This window comes from Carcharodon carcharias, chromosome 18 (genome assembly GCF_017639515.1).
Source record: "Carcharodon carcharias isolate sCarCar2 chromosome 18, sCarCar2.pri, whole genome shotgun sequence".
NCBI lineage: Eukaryota > Metazoa > Chordata > Chondrichthyes > Lamniformes > Lamnidae > Carcharodon > Carcharodon carcharias.
This window is the reverse complement of record NC_054484.1, coordinates 102,019,822-102,044,372: the sequence shown is the minus strand read 5'-3', so window position 1 is coordinate 102,044,372 and position 24,551 is coordinate 102,019,822. Positions and strand designations below refer to the sequence as shown.

The 24,551-nt window shown below is 41.4% G+C and overlaps 1 protein-coding gene across 5 annotated transcripts in view; it reads left to right on the top strand.

Moving 5' to 3' along the window:
* Positions 1-2,295: 2,295 nt before the first annotated feature.
* The window catches only part of cdkl5 (cyclin-dependent kinase-like 5), a 190,992-nt gene continuing 168,736 nt past the window's right edge, over positions 2,296-24,551 (top strand). For all 5 annotated transcript variants that reach the window (XM_041211033.1, XM_041211034.1, XM_041211032.1 and 2 more), the window contains exons 1-3: positions 2,296-2,367; positions 13,666-13,899; positions 16,176-16,210. In XM_041211033.1, the coding sequence (XP_041066967.1) occupies positions 13,836-13,899; positions 16,176-16,210 (99 nt within the window). In that variant the 5' untranslated portion in view covers positions 2,296-2,367; positions 13,666-13,835. The remainder of the gene's footprint in view (positions 2,368-13,665; positions 13,900-16,175; positions 16,211-24,551) is intronic.

Below are 24,551 nucleotides of genomic sequence, written 5' to 3'. Positions count from 1 at the left end.
TTCCGGACTGAATATTAAATTCAACAACTTTAGATCTTGAGCTCCCTCCTCCATCCCCAACCCCTTTCTGTTTCTTCCCCCTTCCTTTTGTTTTTTCCAATAATTTATATAGATTTTTCTTTTCCCACCTATTTCCATTATTTTTAAATCTTTTATGCCCCCCCACCCCCACTAGAGCTACACATTGAGTGCCCTAACTTCCATGCTTAATTAGCACATTCGTTTAGATAATATCACCAACTTCAACACCTGTGTTCTTTTGTCTGTGACATCTTTTGATGATCTGCTCCTATCACTGCTTGCTTGTCCCTACAACAACACCCCGCCCTCCACTTCTCTCTCCCTCCCACACCTTAAACCAGCTTATATTTCACCCCTCTCATTGTAAAGAAAAATCAGTTCTGTTGAAGGGTCATGAGGACTCGAAACGTCAACTCTTTTCTTCTCCGCCGATGCTGCCAGACCTGCTGAGTTTTTCCAGGTAATTCTGTTTTTGTTTTGTAATTTGTTGTTTGATTTGCTCTTCACAGTTTTGCTCTAAGGGCAGTCCCTTTGTCCAACTGAAAATATTTGTTTTTTTTCAAATAGATAATGGGCAAAAATTGCAATTAAATATTGTAAAGATACATACAAAATCTTTCATTAATAAGAGCTGGTTAAACAATGGACTAAAATTTGGGTTACCTGCATTTTCATGATTGGAGGCCACAATTCATGCCATGCCTGCACCAATTCTGATGGAGATTGGTTGCACAATTTTGATGCTTCCACCTCATTCAGATGATTATCATTTGGCTCCTTGCGGATCCGCACTGCATTATTCTCCAGTACTGCTGACAGCCTCTGCACACCGAGGGTCTCACAAAAGCATTGCAAGCAAGCTGTGCGCTCCAGGCAGCCTTCCCTTTTTAAATGAGCAGTCCCTATGAAAGGGATGTTGCACTAATGGATGGAAGGCTGGATAATCATTGTGGAAGACCGAGGCTGGAGGAGGGATGTTGCAAAGCACCAGGAAGAGGGCCCCAATTCAGTGAGACAGCAGGGCTGAGAGACACTCAGGTGGGGTTGGAAGCTGCTGCTTTCAAGATTTCAGTCAGCCAGGGAGAGGGGTGCGTTTCTGCTGCTTGGCCACTGTTGGCCTTGTGACATCTTCAGAGAGCAGCAACCCAGGAAGGCTGAAGAGGAGAAATAGCAAGTGGGGGACAGAATGAAGCAGTGTGAGTGAATAAGGAGGGTTAGGAAATGGAGATAAACACATGGGGCCCCTTTAGTCTGGGTTCGAAGATTGGGCCACAGGGCGGCCAGAGTGGTGGACCAGACAACACACAGCCCTCTGTCTCTATCCCTGGACTTGAGGTAAAGGGGGGGATGGAAAGGGGGAAGGGAAGGAAGAGAAATGATGCAATTTGTTTTATGAATAATTTTCAATGTGTCCCAGTTTTGACTTTTGAAAATCTGGTCACCCTAGGTGGGGCTGAGTGACCATCTCTATCGTAGTGCTGTGGGGGTTGGGGATTGATGAGTGACTGCCCCTGTCCCAGGGCAGTTGGGGGGGGGGGGGGGGGGGGGGCAGAGAAATGGGATGACAAATGAGTGACCACCTTGTCCAAGGGCTGTTGTTGGGCAGGGGCGGGGGCGGGGGGGGGGGGGGGGGGGGGGGGAGAAAGAGAGAAGTGCTCACCCTTGTCCCAGTGCTGTGGGGTGTGGGTGTTGAGTGACCACCCTTGTCCGAGTATTGTGGGGTGTGATGTTAATGAGTGACTGCCCCCTCTCCTGGGGCTGTGGTCCTGTGGTAGGGGGACAGAAGTGAGTGACCGCCCCTGACCTGGGGGAAGGGGTGGGGAGGGTGAGTGACCTCCCCTGTCCAAGGGGTGTTGAGTGACCACCCCTGTTCTAGTGCTGTGAGGTGTCGAGTGATTGTCCCTGTCCAAGGGCTGTGGGGAGTGTTGAATGACCACCCTTGTCCCAGTATTTTGGGGGGGGGGGGGGGTGGTATTACTGAATGACTGCCCCCGGGGAGGAGGGTCTGTCCCGGGGGAGGAGGGTCTGTCCCGGGACTGTGGAGGAGTGTTGAATGACCGCCCCTACCCCGGGACGGGTGGGGGAACATTGAGCGACCGCCACCACCGTTCCGATGCTGGGGCTGAGGGAGGGGAGTGTCGAGTGACCGTCCCTGTCTAGCTGCTGGGGTGTGGGGCGCGGGCTGCTGACCGGTAAAATCTGGGAAGACTCCCCCGCGCCACCTCGAGCCGCCCAACGGACTGAGTCATCTGTGCACGCGCTGGTCCTGACGTCGTGGTTACGCAGTGGAACATGGCGATTCCGTTGAGCAGTCGGTACTGCGGAGCGGAGCCCTTCTCAATGCGGGTGAGTGAGGACTCGGGAGGGGTGGGACTAGGACTATTCGGTAGAGCGGTTGCTGGGTCCGTGGAGACGGCCTTCTCTCTCTTCCCCCCCCCCCCCCCCTTTTTCGCGGTGGCCGGGTGAGCCGCATGTCACCTCCGCCGCCACCGCCGATATTAGACAGTGAGCTCCAACCGCCGATGCTGGCTCGCGCCGGGCTGGGAGGAGGCGGTGTGGTGCGCGGCACGGCGCAGCTCGAGCCCCCGGACCTGCGCCCTGGGCGGGTGGGCGGGGGACCATCAGCCTCGCGTCTCGCTCGCGCCACCCCCGGGGTCGGCTCACCTGTCGGCTCCTTCACTCCAGGTCACGCAGGAGCCGGAGCTTCAGCCAACAGCCAAAAAAAAAGGGAGCAACTGCAAGATGGGGATTCCAGGGGCTGTCCTGACGGAGCATGTTGGAGGAGAGGGGAAGGGTGGAGGTGGTGGTATTTATGTAAATTGTTTTTCACGCGCTGATTTGTAATGATTTTGCTCGAATAATTGATATTCCTAACAATGTAATTGCCATCTTTAACCTGAATCCTTTCACCTGTTGACATGCATTTGCAGAGTATCCATTGCTCAATATATTCTGTTTCTGGAACCATAACGAGTGCGATTTAGTATAATTTGTTTTTTTTAAAGTAATCTGAATGGGTATACTTTTATCTCTTGCATCTTATTGCTTATAAAGTGACATTTACTTTGTGTATTTTTTTTTAAGAGCAAGTGATGTAAATCATTTGAGTGGAAATTATTTGACCTATTTTCCAAAACCACACACACAAATGTCAGCTCTTAATCCATTGAAGTTGTGGATTGAGTTACCATTCGTTTATATACTGCCTAGCTTTATTTTTGGGCTCCTGTGGAGGTGTCATGAAATCAACAACTCAGGATATATAGGCTTATAATTGTAGATTGGATGCTGATTGTCATTGTGTTTCAGAATAATTAAAGAAAATGACCTCATAGCTGTCTTATCAGAGAAGATTGTTGATATCGTTTATGATTCGTGGTAAAATAGACTCAAAAGCATATTGGAACATTTAATGTGGCCTGATTAGGATTAGCTCTTTTCTTTTAGTAACTCCATTATTTGTATGCTTTTTGTTGCATAGGTACAACTTAATTCAGAATTAAAGATGGCGATGCCCTATTTAAACCGTGCTTAGAAATTCTGCACACCATCCCAGCCACGCAGATGACCTACTTCTATTTCTGTATTTATCTCACTCTTGATCTGACCAATAGTAAATCTTAGTTTTGAAAAGATAAATGCTGAAAACTTAGTGGGTCGGGGGCATCTATGGAGGGGGATACAAGGGTTAGTGTTTAAAGGTCAAGGACCTTTCAAAGAGATCTTTGACAGTGTCTTCTGTGATTCGATCCATTGTTTATCTTTCTGTAAGCACTCTATTTCCTTGTAAACTCACAATTGGGAATCTATACAGTTAAGCAGTAACAGTTGTATAGTATGTTGGAGTGGTAACACACTGCTCACCCAGGCTCTACTTTTCCTGTTCGATTTGGAGGAGTAAGGGAAAGTAAATGTATGTGTGTAAAGTAAGACCATCCAGGACTGGATGGGCTAAACTAAATTAGGTGAAGTAGCTCAATAAGCCCATTCATAAAAAATTGGAGCCAGATGGAGGCCATTCGGTCCCTTGACCCCCCCCCGTTCTGCCATTCAATAACATAATTCAATAAGATAATAACTCCACTTTCCTGCCTGCACCCCCCCTCCCCCGTAACCCTTGAGTCCCTTGTAGATCAAATATCTAACTCAGCCTTGAATATATTCAATGACTCAGCCTCCGCTGCTTTCTGTGGAAGAGAATTCCAAAGAATTCAGAAAAGAAATTCCTCCTTGCTGTCTTAAATGGGAGACCACCTTATTTTGAAACTGTGCTCCCTAAATTCCCCCATGAGAGGAAACATCCTCTTATGATCTACCATGTCAAGCCACCTCAGAACCTTATATGTTTCAATAAGATTAGCTCTCATTCTTCTAAACACCAGTGAGTACAGGACCAGCCTGTTTAACCTTTCCTCGTAAGCCAACCTCTTCATCCCAAGGATCAGCCTAGTGAACCTTCTCCGAGCTCCTTCCAATGCAAGTGTATCCCTCCTATGTAAAGAGACCAAAACTGTGCAGAGTACTCCAGATGTGATCTCACCAATGCCCTGTACAGCTGAAGTAAAATTTCACCACTTTTATACTCCACCCCTTTGCAATAAAGGCCAACATTCCATCTACCTTCCTAATCATTTGCTGTACCTGCTAAGTATTTGTGATTCCTGTGCAAGGATACCTGGATACCTCTACCATAGCGTTCTGCTTTTTAATGCTCCCTTCCAAAGTGGACAACCTCACATTTTCCCACATTACACACCATCAGCCAAATTTTTGCCCATGCACGAAACCTATCTTTATCCCTTTGCAGACTCTTTGTATCTTCCTCAAAACTTGCCCCCTTATCTATCTTTGTGTTGCCAGCAAATTTGGCCACAATGTCGATCCTTCATTGAAGTCACGAATATATATTGTAAGTAGTTGAGGCCCCAAGACTGATCTCTGTGGCACTCCACTAGTTACAGTTTTCCAACCTGAAAATGACCCATGTATCCCAACTCTTTATTTCCTGTTAGTTAATCAACACTTCATCCATGCTAATGTATCATCCCCAATACCATGAGCTCTTATCTTGTGTAGTAACATTTTATGTGGCACCTTATCGAATGCCTTTTGGAAATCCAAATACACTGCATCTACTGGTACCTCTTTATTCACCCTGCTTTTATATCTTCAAAGAACTCTAATAAGTTTGTCAAACACAATTTCTCTTTCACAAAACCATGCTAATGTTGCCTGACAGTATTCTGGTCTTCTAAATGTCCTGCTACCATCTCCTTAATACCCATTAAAACAGAATCCAGAGAGATAGATGGAAGTAGAAACTTCAACAAATACTTAACATACAGAATGCTGGAATTGCACTGCAGTTGGAAAGAAAAAAGATAATCTGTCAGTAATTGTGCTACAACTCAACGATTATGACTTCATGTGGTGTAAGGTCTGACAAAGAGGAACAGCTGAAAGATAGGATTGGAGAGAATGAGTGGTGAAGCCTGAGCAGACCCATGCTACAAATTTATTTGGGGAAAAGTAATTATTATCAGCTTCAAGTACTTACATTTTAGTTAGTTGTAAAATGGTAGGCATATTTATGAAATTATGTAAGTTTAGTTTGCCAAGGATGATTTAAACTCTTTTACGGTGATTCAAACATGTTGCCACAACTGGTCAAGACTGAAATGTGACTGTTCAAAGGACCTGGTAATCCTTCAGTCCTTGAAGTGGACAGAAACAAAGTTGAATTCAAATAGATCTGGTGGGTGGGCGGGGGGAGAGGGGAAGGGGAGGTGGCGGGGGGCAGGGTAGTGGAGTTCTCTAGAAGCAGTTGCATTTCAGCTTCCACCAAAATGTTTTGCTCTTAAAATACTTGTGCTACAGTTCTAATACAAATATTTTCAATTGGTGATGAAACTCTTGAGATTATGTAGATTTAAAAAAATATATATTCAGTGCTTTTCCCTGAATGAGATTTCATAAAACTCCTGTGTAGTTTGTGAAATTTTAATTTCTCTTTCTGATCCTTGCTGTGTACTTATGTTACTGTTTAATTTCTTTGATGCTTGCTTTTATCTGAACTAGTTGCTCTCTTATGCATCTTTTTATTTAACCTCCACTGGTGCTTAATTAAGTCACACAATCTCCGAAGGTCATGCCATGAAACTGGTGCTGTTACAGAAGTAACTATTTGCATTCATATTGCAGCTTTAATATAGTAAAATATCCTTGGGTGCTTCGAAGCAGCGTAATCAGTCAAAAATTGACATTGAGCCAAAGGAGGAGATATTAGGACAAGTGAGGTCAAGAAGATAAGTTTTAGGGTATGTCTTGATCAAGGAGAAATAGAGAGACAGGTCACAGATTTAGGGAGAGAACTCAACTCAGGTCCTAGAAGGCTTAAGGCACTCCCGCCAATTGTGGGGCAAAGAAAATGAAGGCTGTACAAGAGACTATGGTGGGAGGAAACAAAGTCCTAGAGTCCTCTGAGGTTTGTAGTGATAGAGAAGGTTATAGAGATAGAGAAGGGCCATGGAGGACCAGGGTGGTGGGGGTCAAAGACAATAGTTTCCATCTTCCCGATATTTATTTGGAGAAAATTTTGGCGCATCCAGGATTGAACATTGGGCAAGTATTTTGACAATGCTGGGGCAGTAAGAGAGGTGGTGGTGAGGTTAAGATGGGTGTCATTGGCATGCATGTGGAATCTGATGTTATGATTTTGGAGGATGTCATAGAGGGGCCCCATTAAGGTGAGAAATAGGAGAGAACTCGGGATAGGGCCTTGAGGGAACTCCAGAGGTAAGTATGGTGATCAGCAGAGAAATCACTGCAGGATATATGGCAATAACTGGTTAGGAAAGAGTGGAATCAGACAGGGTTTGATCCACAGCTGGACAATGGATAAGGGGTTTTGGAGTGCCATTTAAAGGCTGCAAAGAAATTGAGAAGGATGATGGGATGAAGCACATCATGAGCACAGTCATCTAAGATGAAATTCCCCCTTCCCATAACAATGTTTTAAGAAGAAAAGCAAGTGGCATCAAAAGAATGTCCCACTGATTCTTTTTACATTGTCAGATTTACACAGTTTATGAATCTGGCAAAGCACGTTTGTGATATTATGTGCTCATTCCAGTAATCTCATGTACCCATTTCCTTTTGGATATCAGCAGTAATTACTGCTGCAGATAAAGTAGGAAGTTTAATGTTGATGTTGTTTTGGAGAATAAGGTTGTGATCTACTTAGGAAACAAAATAGGCCAGTCAGTCCCTCGAGCCTGTTCCACCATTTGCTTAGATCATGGATTAACTGTACCTTAGCTCCTACCATTGCTCCATTTCTCATGATGCCCTCATCCAACAAAAATCTGTTGATCTGAGAGAACATCTTTTGATTATTCTAGGATTGTAAACTTCAGAGTTTCTAATGGAGACTATGTTATGTACAAGATTTAATAGCTGTTTTTTGAGATCAATTATAACCAATTGTTTTGCAAATGTAATTCAAAACTGATGCCCATTAATTAAGACGCTGCAGAGAATGTAACTATCCAGTATCCATTAATCAGAGAGCAGATGTTACATTGCCCTACTTATTCTTAAAGGCAGTTGCACTAAAAATACTGCCTTGTAAATAGAACGCTTAAACTTCATGTATTGCAATGAGATGAGGCACTACAGTAAAGAGGAGAAAATTAGAAGATTCTTTAGCCATTGCAGTGCTCATGAAATAACTTTGTTTGCCTGTCCCCTTAGACAGGTAATGTTGGTGATGGGGCAGTTAAAAGGAATGATATAAATATTCTTTTTCATATCAATTTGACATTTTGAGTGCTTCAGCTGCAGTTGAAAATATAAGGTTATTCTATCAGGAATGTGAACTTAAGTAAATTCTCTTGTAAAGATATTCTGACTTTTATTTAAAACCAGCCTTCTGACAAGGTTAAAACTCCTTAGTGTATGAAGATTTTGTTCTTTCAGCAAAATAACTGCAACTCTTCGGCAAAATCAGGAATGTGGTAGTAGTTATTTACCAGTTGCTTCCAGAGGCTGGCATACTGTAGTCATTTACCACTTTGCAGAGTAATTGATCTGTAACGCTCTGTATTTACAGTTTCATTAAATTTCCTGAAAAAATTCAGCTTATTTTAGAAAATAAATAGAGTAAAAATCGTGAATAATAGATTTTCCAATTTATAAATAAAAAAGAAGACAAACTTTAGTATTAGAAAAAGAGTTTCAAGAGTTTTCAGTCTTCTCACTTACCGTAAGACATAGGAGCTGAAGTAGGCCATTCAGCTCATTGAGTCTGCTCCGCCATTCAATGAGATCACAGCTGATCTGATAATTCTCAACTCCACTTTCCTGCCTTTTCCCCATAACCCTTGATTCCCTTACTGATTAAAAATCTGTCTATCTCAGCCTTGAATATACTTAATGACCCAGCTTCTACAGCTCTCTGCAGTAGAGAATTCCACAGAATTACTACACTCAGAGAGAAGAAATTCCTCCTCATCTCTGTCTTAAATGGGTGACCCCTTACTCTGAGATTATGCCCTCTGGTCCTAGAATCTCGCACAAGGGAAACAACCTCTCAGTATCTACCCTGTCAAGCCCCCTAAGAGTCTTATATGTTTCAATAAGGTTGCCTGTCATTCTTCTAAACTTCATTGAGTACAGGCCCAATCTACTCAACCTCTCCTCATAAAATAATCCCTCCATACCCAGGATCAACCTAGTGACTCTTCTCTGGACTGCCTCCAATTGTCAGTACATCTTTCCTTAGATAAGGGGACCAAAACGGTTCACAGTATTCCAGGTGCGGTCTAACTAGTGCCTTGTATAGTTTTAGCAAGACTTCCCTATTTTTATATTCTATTCCTTTGAAATAAAGGCCAACATTCCATTTGCCTTCCCTATTCCCTTCTGAACTTGTATGCTAGCTTTTTGTGATTCATGCACAAGGGCCCCCAAATCCCTCTGTGCTGCAACCTTCTGCAGTCTTCTTCATTTTAAATAATATTCAGCTCCTCTATTCTTCCTGCCAAAGTGCATAACCTCACATTTCCCCACATCATATTCCATCTGCCAGTTTTTGCCCATTCACTTAACCTGTCTATATCCCTCTGTAGACTCTTTGTGCAGGATTTTGCCCTTGGCAGGGGTGCTCAGCAGGGTCGATCAGGAAACCGACCACTGCCTGCGATGGGCTCCACACCGCGATTTCACGCAGGCGGGCCAATTAAGGCCTGCCCTGCCTGGATTGTGAGCGGCAGTGCTGAGCGGGGGAGGAGGGAGAGCCAGACCTGTCGTGCAGTTCGCACATGCGCGCAAAAGAACGCCTCAATCTCCCTGAGGTACGGAGCTGCTTCAGGAGATTGAAGCATCTTTTAAAAATTTTTAATAAAGACAGTGAAAATTTAATAAAACATGTCCCCTCATGTGACATGTTTTTAATTCCAAAATAAAGTTTTTATTTAACTCATGGATGAGGTTTCCTAAAAAATGTAAAGGCTACTTGGCCTTTTTGCCTGCCTGCCAACCATAAGGTTGGATGGGCAGCATAGATTTGAATTTAATTAGATTGTTAATGGCCTTAATAGGCCTTTTAATTATTGGCGGGCATGCAGCCGACTCTGGCGCACACCCGTCGAACGAAATATTGTGTGAGTGCGCAATGACATTGGGACGCATGCCTGACGTCACTGTGTGTCATTTTACACTCAGGCAGGTCGGGCGCACGCCTGCACGCCGAGCATAATATTCTGCCCTTTGTGTCATCCTCCTTACTTCTTGCATTAAGCTTTTTAAACTCTTCATTGATCTCCAACTATATGAACAATTACATTATCACTTTTGAATCGACTGGAAAACTAGTTTTTAAAGGTTGTTTTCAGCCAATGAAAAATTTATTTCTATCTTAAAATTGATGTGAGCCAGAACAGAATTGATAAAGACAAGAAAGGTTAGATAAAATTGGATGGAAATAAATCGAAATTGGAGGGGTGATGCTATAAAGAAATATAGTGTGACAGTTGAAGTATTGTCATTTTTGTTTATTTTATAGTTTAATGTTAGTATTTTTCTAATAAAGCAACTTTTGGCTTTGGCTGCACCACATTATTTTCAGTATTACAGTAGTATGCTGGGTTTCCAATGATTTACTCAGTGAGATGTGAATTTTCCCAAACCTGCCAGCAATCTAACTGTTAATTTATTGTAAAGGTTATTTGAATATTTCTTGCTGTTAAATTGGAGGAGTGATAAAACAAAACAGCAGAAATGACAACTGATGCTCTTTTATTCTTTCACGGAACGTGGGCATCTCTGGCTAGGCCAGCATTTGCTGCCCATCCCTAATTGCCATTGAGAAGGGGTAGTGAGCCACCACCTTGAAATGTTGTAGGTACACCCACAGTGCTGTTAAGAGGAGAGTTCCAGGATTTTGTCCCGGCGACAATGAAGGAATGGCAATATAGTTGTTAGTCATGACAGTGTATGGCTTGGAGGGGAACTTGCAGACGATGGTGTTCCTATGCATCTGCTGTCCTGTTCTTCTCAGTGTTAAAGATCGTGGGTTTGGAAGATGCTGTCGAAGAAGGCTTGATGAATTTCTAGCAGTGCCTTTTGTATATGGTATACATACACTGCTGTCACTGTGTGTCAGTGGTTGAGAGAATGAATGTTTAAGATGGTGAACGGGATGCCGATCAAATGGTCTGCACTGGAAAGGAACGCACAGAGTAAATAATACCATTTTGAAATCACAAGAACATCGGCCATTAATTCCGTCAGTTAGTGGGCCAGGTACAAATTGCATTTTCAAAAAAATGGATTTGGAATCGTTTCTATAACTGGGAACCTGTCAATGAAATTGTTAAAAATTGAAATAAATTTTAATTAATTATACAAGTTGCAATATTCTCTTAAGCATTTGAGCATAGAGTCCCTCCCTCCTATTTTGAATAAAATACATTTTCTCATTGCGATGTTCTACTAAAGTTGTATTACTGTTTATATACTAAATAGCTGATGTTTAAAACCATAGGACCAAAATGAATGATCATAAGGAGGAGTAAATATTTTCCCCATACTTAATCATGCGGGGGTCAAAAAATATGGAATATACGTCTTTGTGTTTAGATCAGTAAAAATGTTTCATACTTGTTTGTCAAAGCTCTTGATGCTTAAACTTGGGTCAGAGAGAAATTACGGCCTAGATAAAAGGTTAAGTACAAGATAATAGAAAAAATGTGTTTGCGCCCTAGCTGTAAAAGATTTTTAAAAATGTGTTTGAATCTCCACTTCTTGTGTTTAATTTTGTTGGAGTTTCCCATTAAAATTAATTTGTACGTCAATATTTGAATGGTGAGAGAAAATGATAAAGCCAATTTATGTAGTGTATTTATAAGATCACTTTTAAATCCTAGTGAAAGTGTTTTGCAGTACATATATAATGTGGAGAGCATCTGTCCATTGTATAATTGCTACTTGTGTTTTTTTGTCATATCTACGGATAGAAACCAAACCTTCCAGCTGTAATTTTTCACATACTGGATACTGTGGCTTCCGCCAATTGCTTGTGCAAATTTTGTGATATTACATTATCCAAGTCACATGATCAAGAAATGATGGCCAGTGCGAACTGCCACCCTGCTGAAATAATTGGGAAGTTGTGAACCACATGAAAGATGTCAACACTGATGGGGCTGCTTTTGTGTAAGCAGATGTAAAAAAAAATTCAGGCTGCTGATTATATGCTATGGTATCTTGGCTGAAATACAGAACCACATCAGATGTCTTAATTGGAAAAAATGCAAAGAACTGTATTTATCAAAATTGTATGGTTTTATAAAGTAACCCCAAAGTTGTAGAACAAAAAGTATCAGAAGGAATCTTGAGATAAATTTCCATGCTCTCTGCTGAAGTAGATGTTTCACCAACCTCAATATGTAGAGACTTTGTTTTATAAATACAAAAATCCTTATTTCCCTGCAGCATGAGTCTTTGATGTTGGCTGTGTCATTCAGAGGTGCAGTGAAGAATTTTGTACTTGTCAGAAAGGAATAGGGAAAATGGAGGACAAGACTGTCCATAATGTTTGCCATTGACCTCAAAGAAAGTTGCCCGCGAAGATTTAATGATCTTTGTGGCAGCAATTTCCCCTTTCCCTATGGCAATTTAAATCTGGTATTAAATCAAGGGCATGTCTTGGCGTGCAGCTGCAGTGATGACACAAGCAGGTAGGTAACCAATTAAATTTAAGTATCCAAACCAGCAAATCAGGAAGTTAAAAGCACCTAAAATTGCTTTGGCAAAAAATAACAGATTCTGCAGATACTGCTACAGTTATGTATTTGAATAAATGCTGGATGTAACAATAAATGCAGCCACTTTGAGAATGCTTATACAAAAAGCACTTTTGTACCATATGTAGTATTTTGAAAGAGTACATATATGGCAGAAAATGTACCTTATAGATGGGGAAGCAATAGTAGATAGTCAAATTTCCATGCTTTAGGACTATGTTATGGAATATCTTGCCACCAGTTGCTCACTTTCTTCCTTCTGTGTTTGGTGACAGTACAGTTCATAATGAACATAAGCAACAAAATGGAAAATTAATAGATTCTGCCTTTCCTACTGGAGTAGTTCATTGTCTTTTCTGCTCTGCCTATCTATGTTTCCCTTGGAAATCCTGTGTTAGATTGATGCTGATTGGCCATGGATTCAATTTGTCTGAAACTTCATTCATGAAGGATCACTACACTCTAGTGACTAGAGAATGGACAAGTAATAACAGAGGGGTTATGATCAGCTGTCTATTAAATATTAATTTGACCATGTTTATGGCTTAATGAAGGAGAAAAATTAAATATGCGATGTTTTCAGTAGTTACTTTTGACACCTTGAGACATCCCTTATGTCAAGTTATTTGCATGTACTTGCACTGTCAATCAAACTCAGTAAGTAGAAGCTCCTAGATGGATGCCACTGTATTTTCTGGCAGTAGTGCAAATTCAGATGATATCATAGATTTAATGTGACACTTTGGGGACTAGTCAGCTGAATTCAGTTTGTCTACCAGCATTTATAAAATGCTGTTTTCATGCCTCTTTGCATCCCACGTGCCCATGTTCCCTTGCCAGAACTTGCAGGAGCATGTTTTTGATATAATGCTAAAACTGTTGAATGATTTTGGACTTTGGGTAATATCGAGTTATTTTGGATGAAGGATTATGGAAATTCACTGTTTTCCATATAGTACAAATAATAAAGACTATGTTGATCATGCACAAGAAATCCAGCTTTTGTCCAAGCTGCAAGACCTTCAGGTAACAAGCATTTTGGCATGCATGTCAGATAGAATGTGTGTTATTCCTCATATTGTTTCATGTTGTCATGTTTAATACAATTTGGAATCAATTGAAATTTGATTAAAACAAATTGAATCCATGGCCAATCAGCATCAGTCTAACACAGGATTTCCAAGGGAAACGTAGATGGGCAGAGCAGAACAGTTTGGAATGTTATCTTGTCTCTATGGAACAAGATTAGTAAACACAAGCTTATTTCTTCCTAGATAATAGGATTTTGTACCCGAGGAATAGTTTCAGAATTGATAATTACAAACATTATTTCTTGCAGATGGGACGGCATTGTGACTAGATTATGACAAGTATGAAGGATGTGAATTTGATTTGTTGGAACTCGTGGCTTTATGGACACTGTACAATACCTGCCTGCAGCAAATTACTTTTTAATATCCATAACTATGATGTGATTTGGGATCATAGTTGTCAGAGAAATTTGTCTTCATGAAGATTCCTGACATTGGTGATGTGATGAATAAATTTGAAGTCCTTGGAATTGTAGGTGAAGGTAAGTTTGAGAGTTTCGATTGACGTGAACAAATATTCATATTGACATAACATTCTCCAGATGAACACATTTTCCCAGAATTTGTTGGAAAAATAATGGCACTGTTATTAGTTTGGTAAATGAAAGTCACTTGTGTCACAGAAGAGATACAACATTAGTTGTAAATCGCCATAAATTGATGGGTGATTTGTGGTGCCTTGTAAAAACCAGAACTCATCATCCACCTTCCCATGACTTTCATGATATTGTCCCATTTGTGTTTTTAAAATGAAATAAACTCACCGGCTAGTATTTAATGATAAGATTTATACTCCTGCATTGCCATTCAAACTCATAGGCTCAAAGAGGGAACAATGGAAAATATAATCTCATTGTTGAAGGTAGCAAAGTTCTGAGAGTAAAAAAATTTTTTGCCTACATTTCATTTCTGTCATTTTCCCCTCTCATCCAATTTGACCTCAACTGGAGTATTGTGTCTAGTTCTGGATGCTGCACTTTAGGAAGGACGTGAAGGCATAGGAGACTGTTTTCTGCACTTTCACAAGAATGGTTCCAGGGATAAGGAACTTCAGTTATGAAGATAGATTGGTGAAGTTAGGACTGTTTTCCTTGGAGAAGAGAAGGCTGAGAGGATATTTGCTAGAGCTATTCAAAATCATGAGAGTTCTGGATGGAGTAGATAGGGAGAAACTGTTCCAGGATCAAGAATGAGAGGGCACAGATTTAAGGTAATTTGCAAACGAAGCAAAAGCAATATGAGAAAAAGCTTTTTCATACAGTGGTCAGGGTCCAGAATGCACTGCACAGGAGTGTGTGGGAGGCAGGCTCAATCGAGGCATTCAAAAGGTAATTAAACTGTTATTTGAAAAGGAAAATGTGTAGGGTTATGGAGGGAAGGCAGGAGAATGTCACTAAGTAAATTGCTCAGTCAGAGAGCTGGTGCAGAAATGATGGGCTGAATGGCCTCCTTCAGCACTGTAAACATTCTGTGATTCTCGTTACGTTCTGTTATTTCCTGTACGCTTAAATTTCATTGGCTAAGGAGATTCACTAAGGTCCCAGATGCCCCTTTGACCTTGTCGTTACATTATAAATTGTTAGAATAATGCAAAGTGTTTTTCAAGCTGCAGGATGAGGGGAAGAAGTGTAACAAATAGAACCACTCAGTGAGGTGCTCTGGTCTAACAAATTCAGCCATTGTGTTCAGAATTTGAGCCTACATTTTAAATGGGGTTTTTTTTTGTTTGATGGCAAATTGATGTGACTGGTTTTTAAAGAATGCTTAATTCTAACTTGTTACTTTTTAAAAAGTAAGTTACAGTCTGCACCCGAAATTAGTTTGATGTTAGGGGGTTGGGGGGAGGGGGGGTGGTGGGCAGGGGGTTTAATGATTTTTAAGCTTGTTTTTCACTAAAAGCTTATATGTGTGTATGAGTATGAAGTCATTGTTAATTCAGGTCATAAATTTCATATTTTATGAGGAGTTTTACTCCATATACTCCAGTTTTCTTCTCCCATAAAATATCTTGATACTTTCTAGGAGCTCCGGTGGGCTATTTCTTACATTGTTGTTTGGTGACCTGCTTAGTTATGTCAGTGCAGTTCAGGAATTGACTGAATTCGTGAAAATAATCCAAGTTGTTGCACTGTCTAATTGATTTAATTTTCCTTACTTCAGAAGGGTAAAGATGTGTTGAGTAACTCACTGATTATGAATTTAAATTCTGTATTTTGACAAGAATTTGAAAAGCAATAAAGGAACAGATATCTTTGTCCCAATTAAAGGTTCTTTTAACATTTTGATCGTCCTCCTGTAATTTTCCTCCCAAAACACACAAAACATCTTTGCCCATTGAAAAGCTAAACCACACAAACAAAGAATGCCTCAGGCAAAATTCCTCCATCTGTGCATTGTTGGAAGATCTCAATCAGGGCAAGAATTGGGTGCAGTACCTCTGAAATAGCCAGGCATACATCAGCCAGTGTTCCACTCCTGATCGCAATTCAGGTAGCCCTACGAGGAGTGTATGTATCGACATCAGACAAGGATAAGATTGGGCTTGCTTCTGATGCTGCCTGAGATTGAATACTTCAATGTTAATCTGCTGTGTGTATAATGCCACCTGGGCAATATGCTGGAACGTGATCAGTGTCCATGGATTTGGAACCTGGCAATAAGGCAGTCCCTTTGCAGTAAAGGATTGAAAAGGGAAAAAAAATAAATGTTTAAGATGTTTGATTTCAATAACCGAAGGTATTTTTTTCTTCTTTTGCAGGAGCCTATGGGGTGGTACTAAAATGCAGGCACAAGGTTAGTAGCTTATTTGAGCCTTAAGTCTTTTGGGCAAAAGAAACTTTATAGCCATTAGAATTTGAAATTCACCATTTCAACTGCTCTATTGGTATAATCCATCCAGTAACGATGTAATTATTTTAAGTAATTATGCTTAATGTACAGAATGAGCTAGTTCTCTTTAAAGTTAAATTTTACCATTATCAGTGATGAAATTGCATTGAATTTCAGGAAATTTTGATATGCAAGATGAAAGGGAAAGTCAAAATCTGTCTAATTGCCTTTTTTGGGTAGTGTTGGGAATGAAGAACTTTATAGAGGGAAGAAAATAAATTAAGAGCCAAACTGCAGGATCAAGAGATCACAAATTGAAAACTTTTGCATTTTGTTTACCTGATGCTTTCAATACCACTTAATGTATAGTTTAAAAGGCTTCCTGGAAAAACACTATGGGAGTTATCTTCAACTTCAGTGGGGTCAGCTTGTGGGGTGGAAAATTGTTGTTAACTGTTTGGTTGCCTCTAGTTTTATTATTCCTTTCCACTAAAGTAAAGGAAAATGAATAATTTCATAAGACAGAATTGGAGAGGAGGTGACTTTATAAGTGAGGTTTATCTCTGCAATATCCCAATGATAGACAGGTCCCAACCTGTCATAACAATAATATGTATGTGAATAGCACAGTATGACTTGCTCTCTTAATTTTAAACCACATTTACCTTTAGCCTAGACCCTGTGACAGTGCTGACTTGATGCACATTTTTACCAGCTGAAACTGTGACATCTAATAGCACTGACAGGATGGGGTGCAACCTGGGAACTTTATGCCGTGTCTTCGTGGTTGTCCGTGTACTCATGCTACAATAGTGCTTCACATCCTGATGCAATCACATTGAATCTGATCAATACATATGGCAAACTATAGTATCAGATCATGAGGCCTATGAAAAAGGGCATATGTGCTTCCAGTGGCTGTAAAATGTTTGAATTGTTTATGATTGTGAGTGTCATTACTGGGTGTGAGTTTTGTCATCTGCAATCAGTGTCATCCTGGTAAAGTAGAAGTCTTTACTCATGGCTTACTTGGCACCCCCCGCCTCTCAGCACCCTTCTATAGCAGAGCTGTAGAGATCGGCAGTTCAGTTGGATGATGGCCATGGGCACAAAGCCATGTCTCATCTTCCTATATTTTGTAGGTTTCTGAGCAAAACAATATATTGTTTGGAAGCATTTTCTGTTCCTTATTTTTAAGAGACGTGGCTCAGTGTTAAAATACTGTAGGTTCTGGAAATCTGTAAAAAAAAAGATGCTAGAAGCACTTGGGTTTGACAACAACTGTGGAGAGAACAGAACAGAGGAGTTAATATTTCAGGTGCAGTTCCTTTATCAGAGCTGGGAGATATTGCAAATGAACATACTTCCCTTTATTCTTGAGGATTGCTGGAAAAAGAGACATTTTTTTGTTGAGGCTTTTTGTCTTGTCTCATCAGGACAATTCACAAGAAAATACCAATGCCAGGGGAAGCAACATATTTATACTGGATGAGAAGAGAGTGCTGATTGGTTGGCAAGTGGAATCTGATTGGTAGATGTGTTGCCATGAAGAATGCACCAGTTGATGGTGACTGACAGTTAACTGCCATGCATTGTTTGAAATTTAAACCAGGCATCTTGACTCTGATTGGTGAAGATATTGCCCTGGGGCATTAACCAACATATGGCTGTTAATTATTTTGTTTCGCTGAAACAGACACAATGTGTGTACATATTCCTTGTCTGCAAAGAACAAGGCCCTGTGTATTAATATATGTAGCTTCCATTACACACCAATGCGCCATACTGCGAGTCCGACCGATGATCTTACATTGGCTCTCAGCGCAATCCTTAGCACACTGAGGATTATTTAGCAAATGTTGTCCAATCATGGAATCACATATAATGTTGGACACTTCTGAGTTTTGAGAGCACAGGCTAATTGGGTACGGTCCGTACCTTGCTGGTTGTGAACAGCGGAAGGGACATGCTACTTGATACAATACGCCAGTCTTCAGGACGTACGGCTTACCTACCTAGCATCACACTGGCACTCAAACCACCTACCTCTTGATTATTTCCGATATGTGCATGATACTTTATATTTAAATCTGCAGCTGCATTCAATAACTTCCTTGCATGTCTTAATGTACTCCATCCTGCGCTCAAATTCAGAGCAAATGAACTCCCTTTCCTTGACGTACGAGTTGAGAAATCTGCCAGGGTGTTCCCTACCACAGTCTACCGCAAGCCTACCGTCACTGTTTGATACACATGTTGGGACTCTTATACCCGCTATAAGATTGGCCTTATCAGCAACCTCATAATTAGGATCCAAGCCATTTGCTCACCACGCAAGCTTGATGCTGAAATAAGGTGCATCAAAGACATCCTGTGGGATAATGGCTACTCTGATCAGATCATATCACACTGCATATAGTGCAAACTGATGAACAGGCCCAAGGCCATCACTTTTGGCCCTGAAATGTGCCCTATCTACCTCAGATACCTTGGAAGGGCAAGGTATCTCAAACATTTGAGCAACAGGTGAAGCTAGCTGTTTCATGCTGCTACTATTCAGTAGCAACACGAGTGGTATTCACCACTAACAGGATGCTGTCATCAAGCCAAAAAGATGTTCTATCACACAAATGAGTAATATGGTCTATGAATTTCAGTGCCAGTGTTAAGCTAGGTATGTAGGCCATACATCCCAAAGACTGGCAGATTGTATCAAACAGCGTGCCCCTTCTGCTGCTTGCAACAGATAAGGTACGGGCTGTACCATATCGTCCCATGCTTGCAAAATTTAAAAAAAACAGCTTCCAACGTTAGATGTGATTCTCTGATTGGACAACATTTTCTAAATAACCCTCCAGTTGCTACGAATTACACTGATATCAATTAGGCTCGCTGTGTGGCCTATTTGCGTGTACTGGAAGCTACATATATTAATACACGTGGCCCCACTCTTTGCAGACAAACAACATGCACACATATTGTGCCTGTTTCAGCTAAACAAAATAAGCAACAGCCGTTCACTGGTTCATACCCCAGGGCAATGTTTGACTAATCAGACTCAAGCTGCCTGGTTTAAATTTAAAAGAATGTTTGGCAGTTAACTGTCAGTCACCATCAACTGGTGCATTCTCCATGGCAATGCCTCTACCGATCAGAACCTATTTGCCAACCAATCAGCACTGTCTTTACATACAGTATAAATATGTTGTCTCCCCTGACATTGGTATTTTCTTGCGGATTGTCCTGCTGTGTGCAAGACGAAAAGACAAAAAATGTCTCTTTTTTCACAGCAGTACTCAAGTTCTGTACTACCAAATGACTATACCTTTATGCTGCTACTTTTTTAAATATAAAGGGGAAGAAGCACACACGAAAGACAGAATAGAATGACTTACCAAGAGCTTTAGTGGAAAACATGAAATGGTTAGGTGGCAGAAATAATAGCACAAGGCAATAGGAGAGATATCAAATTAAAGGCATCAGAATGCCTTGAGATTTTACGAGAGACAGAATTTCTGAATATTTGAGGAGGAAGGAGGGTAAGGCTTGTAGAAATGGAGAAATGAGAAACAACTGGCAAAGCAAGCGTATTCCAGTGGTCTGGAAGCTTGGGAGAAGAAATAAATGTGTTACCACCCAGAGGTGCAGACTAGCTTGATGGTCTGATGGAGCTCACCACCCCAAACACCAACCTGTGTTGCCCTAGTTTCTTGATTTCCCTCCACAAAAAATTAAGGGAGCTATAGCTAAGATCTGAGGTAATTAATGCCCATGTTAAGGCTGGGTGGGTGCAGAATGCCTTATTCAAAGATAGGATGCTGTTCCTTTTGTTGTCCAACTTGTGTCAAAATGATCATTTGTTTAGATGGAAGTGGAAACATATAATGAATTTGTAACTAGATTGTAACTAGACTTAAAAAAAATGCGTTCCTTTATGGACAGTGAAGGAATGGTGATATATTTCCAAGTCAGAATGCCTTGTGATTTGGAGGAGATTGTGTTCCAGTGAGCCTGCTGTCCTTGTGCTTCTAAGTAGTCAAGATTGTACTTTGGAAGGTACCATTAGAAGCCTTGATGAGTTGTTACATTGCTTCTTGTAGATTGTATACAATGCAGCCAAAATACAATGGTGGTAGAGGGAATGAATGCTTAAGATGCCCATCAGGGGAGTTTTTTTTCAGTGGTGTTGAGCTTCTTGAGTGTTGTTGAAGCTGCACTCACCCAGGCGAGTGGAGAGCATTTTATCACACTCTTGACTTGTGCCTTGTAGATGGTGGGCAGTTTTTGGGGAGTCAGGAGAGGGGTCAGTCCCTGAAGAATGCCCAGCCTCTGACCTGCTCTATGGCCCGGATATATAGGCGGTTTCTGGTTAATGATGGGGATTTCACATTAAATGACAATGGGAGGTATTTAGACTCTTTCTTGTTGACTGTATGTTCTATAATTTGAAAACAAGTAATAAAGAACAAGAGTTCAATTCAGTGCCTTTACTTTGGTGTCTCATTTGTTACAATATGAAGGGTTATTAAATTATACATGATGTATTAAATGTAGTTTAATTTCAAATGGTTCGCTAGGCAAGCATTCAGATATTAAAAGCTGAAAGAGGGATGACGTAGTAGTCAATGTAATAAAAAGTAAGTACTCACATCTGGCTATTTTCTGGGTGTTATCTGAAATATTCAAACTATCTGGCAAGTGGAAGACTCTGACGTAGTTGGTAGGAGACAGGATTGACTCAAAGATTGAACTGAGGAAGTTGGCTGGGAGCTTCTATTGTTTTCAGTATATTCTTTTGCAACTATTTACTGCTAACCATGTGATGCCATGTGATCAGTGTGTATTCATGGAGAAGAGGAACATAACGTGAATGCATGCAAGAATAGCTTTTATTTATACAATGTATTTTCAACCTACTGAAATATTCAGGTGCTTCACAAATAGGCAAAAGGAATGAATGGCGAGCCCAGAAATAAGATCTTGGAAGAGATGACCAAAGTGGTTTTAAGACTGTTTTAAAGTTGCAGGGACAGTGTTTTAGATTTGGAATGCAAGTGGTTAGTAAAGAAAAGAAATGCACAAGAGTTTGTCTCTGTCAATGGCAGAGTATTCAAATGGGGAATTTACACAAGAGATCACAGAAGTAAGGTGAGATGAGATTGTGGAAGAACTTTTGTTGAATGTTGTAGCCAAGTTCTTTTTAGATGCAAAATTGAGGGAGGACAGATAGGAAGTTAATTCAAAAAGAGCTTGGGGAATTGGTTAATATTGAAACCAAGAAGGTTGAGGAGCTGCTCAGTGCAGAGCACAGAAGAGAGAACATATAATCGAAGATATTGGTGTGGGGATTGGGAGGTAGGCAGACAAAGAGGGTAATAAATGGTAAAGAGTGCTGGAAAGGGAATATACCTGATATATATAAGGGAGAGGTCCCTCTGAAACTTTAGCCTGGGATTTCAAGGGACCCAGTTCCTATATGTTGCCATGAGGAACCACAGCTTGGGGACTTGCCATAGAGAGGCTGTGCACTGACAGGGAGAGACATTTGACTTTCTTATTCGCATTGCTGCTAGCCAGCAGTGTAGGGTGAAAATGAGAAGCAAACTAGCACACAAAAGAGGAAAACATGCTAACTTTCTTCACCCGATGTTAGATGCTGTTGGACACACAATGGCTTCAGAGGAACTCTGAGGCGGTTTGGCCCCCAGACATGCAGTGTATGGCACACTGGTGTGTGGACACGCCCTGGCACTCATGAACCAAACTTTCAGCTATGGGCAAATAGCTCTACTGCTTTGTGGATACCTCAGGAGAGTTGAAAGCTAAGGGAGTAAACCTTGACACAAAATCTGAAGTGGAGCCCAAAGGCAGATTTATGTCTAAACATGTCATCTTTCCGGCAACTCCCGCAACAAAGAAGGTGCTAAATGTAGTGCTTTGTATTCCTGTGGACTTGTGAATCACTTGTGCCCCTATAAATAGACATTGACTTGAACTGTTGCTGTAGGTTAGGATGTGCATTTTTCTAATGTGTATCTTTGTGAGTAACTTCTTATAAAATTGTGTAAATATTGTTTTGCTGAAAATCAATTTATTGATATCGAAAAGGAAAGCTTCCAGATATCTTCATGATGCATGTTGATGATTTCTTATGGGATGTACTGTGGAATTTGAGAAATATGTCATTAATAAGATTTCAGGTAGAATTTAAAATTGGGCATCAGGCTTGTGAAGTTTTAAAATATATTGGTTTAGATATTAAGCAGAGTTAAGTTTGGAATATCTTTAAATCAGCGATTCTATTTAGAGGGTGTTACTCCCATCTCAGTTAATAGTACAAGATTCTCACAGAAAGATTGTGCGTGTGCGCTACCTGGCTATGAGTTTTAAAATTTCAGGTTTCCTGGCTTTTGGACGAAATTCTAACTCCAAATTCTTAGCTACACTTTAGTTCCATACGCTCATGCGTGTACACACACATGTATGCATACGTACACACGTACGTGCGTACACTCACACTCACACACACGCTCACACACACAGACACTCACACACACGGTAGCTAAGCATTTGGTGTTAGAGTTTCACCCACAAGCCACAAGCCAGGAAACCTTAAATTTTAAAACTCCTAGCCAGAGAATTGGATTACAACCCTGGAGAAATTGCGACTGACAGCCTAGCTTTAGCATAATTACAGCTAGGACAGAAACAGCCAGAGCTAGAATTCTAAGCTAGGGAGATAGAGGAAGAAAGAAAAGCAGAAAGAGAGAGGGAAGAAAGAAATGTGGGAAGAGAGAGGAAGAAAGAAAAGCAGAAAGGGAGAAAGAGTGAGCTTTCCAAATGGAGATGAGAATGCTCGAACTGCGTAAGGACAGGTCCGCTGTGCCCACTGAAGGCACCCTTAGCTCAGGTCCGAGCATCGAGCTACTCATGTTTTTCATTTAACCCCAAGTTTGAGGAAGAGGTAGAAGCCGCCTTCATCTGTTTTGAAAGGATAGCTCAAAAAGTAAAGTGGCCAGTAGAGATCTGGGCTCTGCTGCTGCAAATCAGACTCACAGGCAAGGCTCACAAAGTTTACTCCCTGTTGCCTGATGAGAGTTTGTCAAACTGAGGTGGCAAAGAATGCTATTTTAAGTGCGTACGAACTGGTGGTGGGGTGTACCATCAGAAATTCCATTTTCTCCAAAAATAGCAGGATCAAATGTACGTTGAATTTGAAAGGCTTAAGCAGCTGGTGCTCGGTCGATAGATATGAGCACTTAAGAGTGAGGCCATCGAGAAATAGTGCTCCTCGAAGAGTTCAAAAAACCATTCTCCCTCTAAAAACACACAAAGAGGAACAGAAAATGGCAAGGGCCAAGCAGGCAGCAACCCTAGCTGAGGATTATGGGAGCTTGCCCGTGAGCCCTCAACCCAAAAGAAACCCTTCCTTAATCACCCCCAACAGCCTAAAAAGGATAGGAGGTGGAAGACCGATAGGAAGCTGAGCACCTATGGGAGAGAAGGGACGCTGGGAATACAGGGAGCCCTCCTCAGGCCATAAAGGATGGTGCTGAGAAGAGGAGTGAGGCCAGAAGCCTGTGTTCTATTACCATAAGGCTGGACACCTTCATGCTGAGTGCTGGAGGCTATGGGGAAAGCCTGTAGGATTTATTGGGGCCCGTACTTCCTGTGCAGAGAAAGGGAGACAGGTGGTGAGCATAGCACACCAGGCTACGGCTCTGACCGCAGCAGCAAGTCCCTGTAAACATGCCCCTGTGACTGTGGGTGAGTTTAGCAAAGTCCCTGAGAGTCACAAAGAGTTTGTGACCGAAGGAAGAGTGTCCCCATTTCCCGTGAATGAGGCAAGCCCTTAGTCATACTGAGGGATACTGGGGTCAGCCAATCTATACTTCTGAGAAGAGGCATGATCTTTCCCCCAGAGAGTGCAGTACAGACCCAAGTGCTGGTAAAGGGTATCAAAGGAACATACATGCCCATAGCTTTATCCAGGGTCTATCTGGAGTGCGACCTAATTTCAGGACAAGTAACCGTGGGAGCCATCTCTAATTTACCTGTGGATGGGTTTAACCTGCTCCTTGGGAATGACCCAGCGGGATTAAAGGTAGTAGCATCCCCAGTGGTTTTAGAGAAGCCAAGTGGGGTCAGAGAGGCAGAGCAGATATGGGAGAAAGTCCCTGGCATAGCGACCCAGTCTATGGCCAAACAAGTCCTGTCAGAGGTGGCCAAACCAGCACTGCAGACAGATGACCCTGCCATCTAGTCATCCAAAACCTTTTTTGGGTGTTTAGAAGGCCAAAGGATG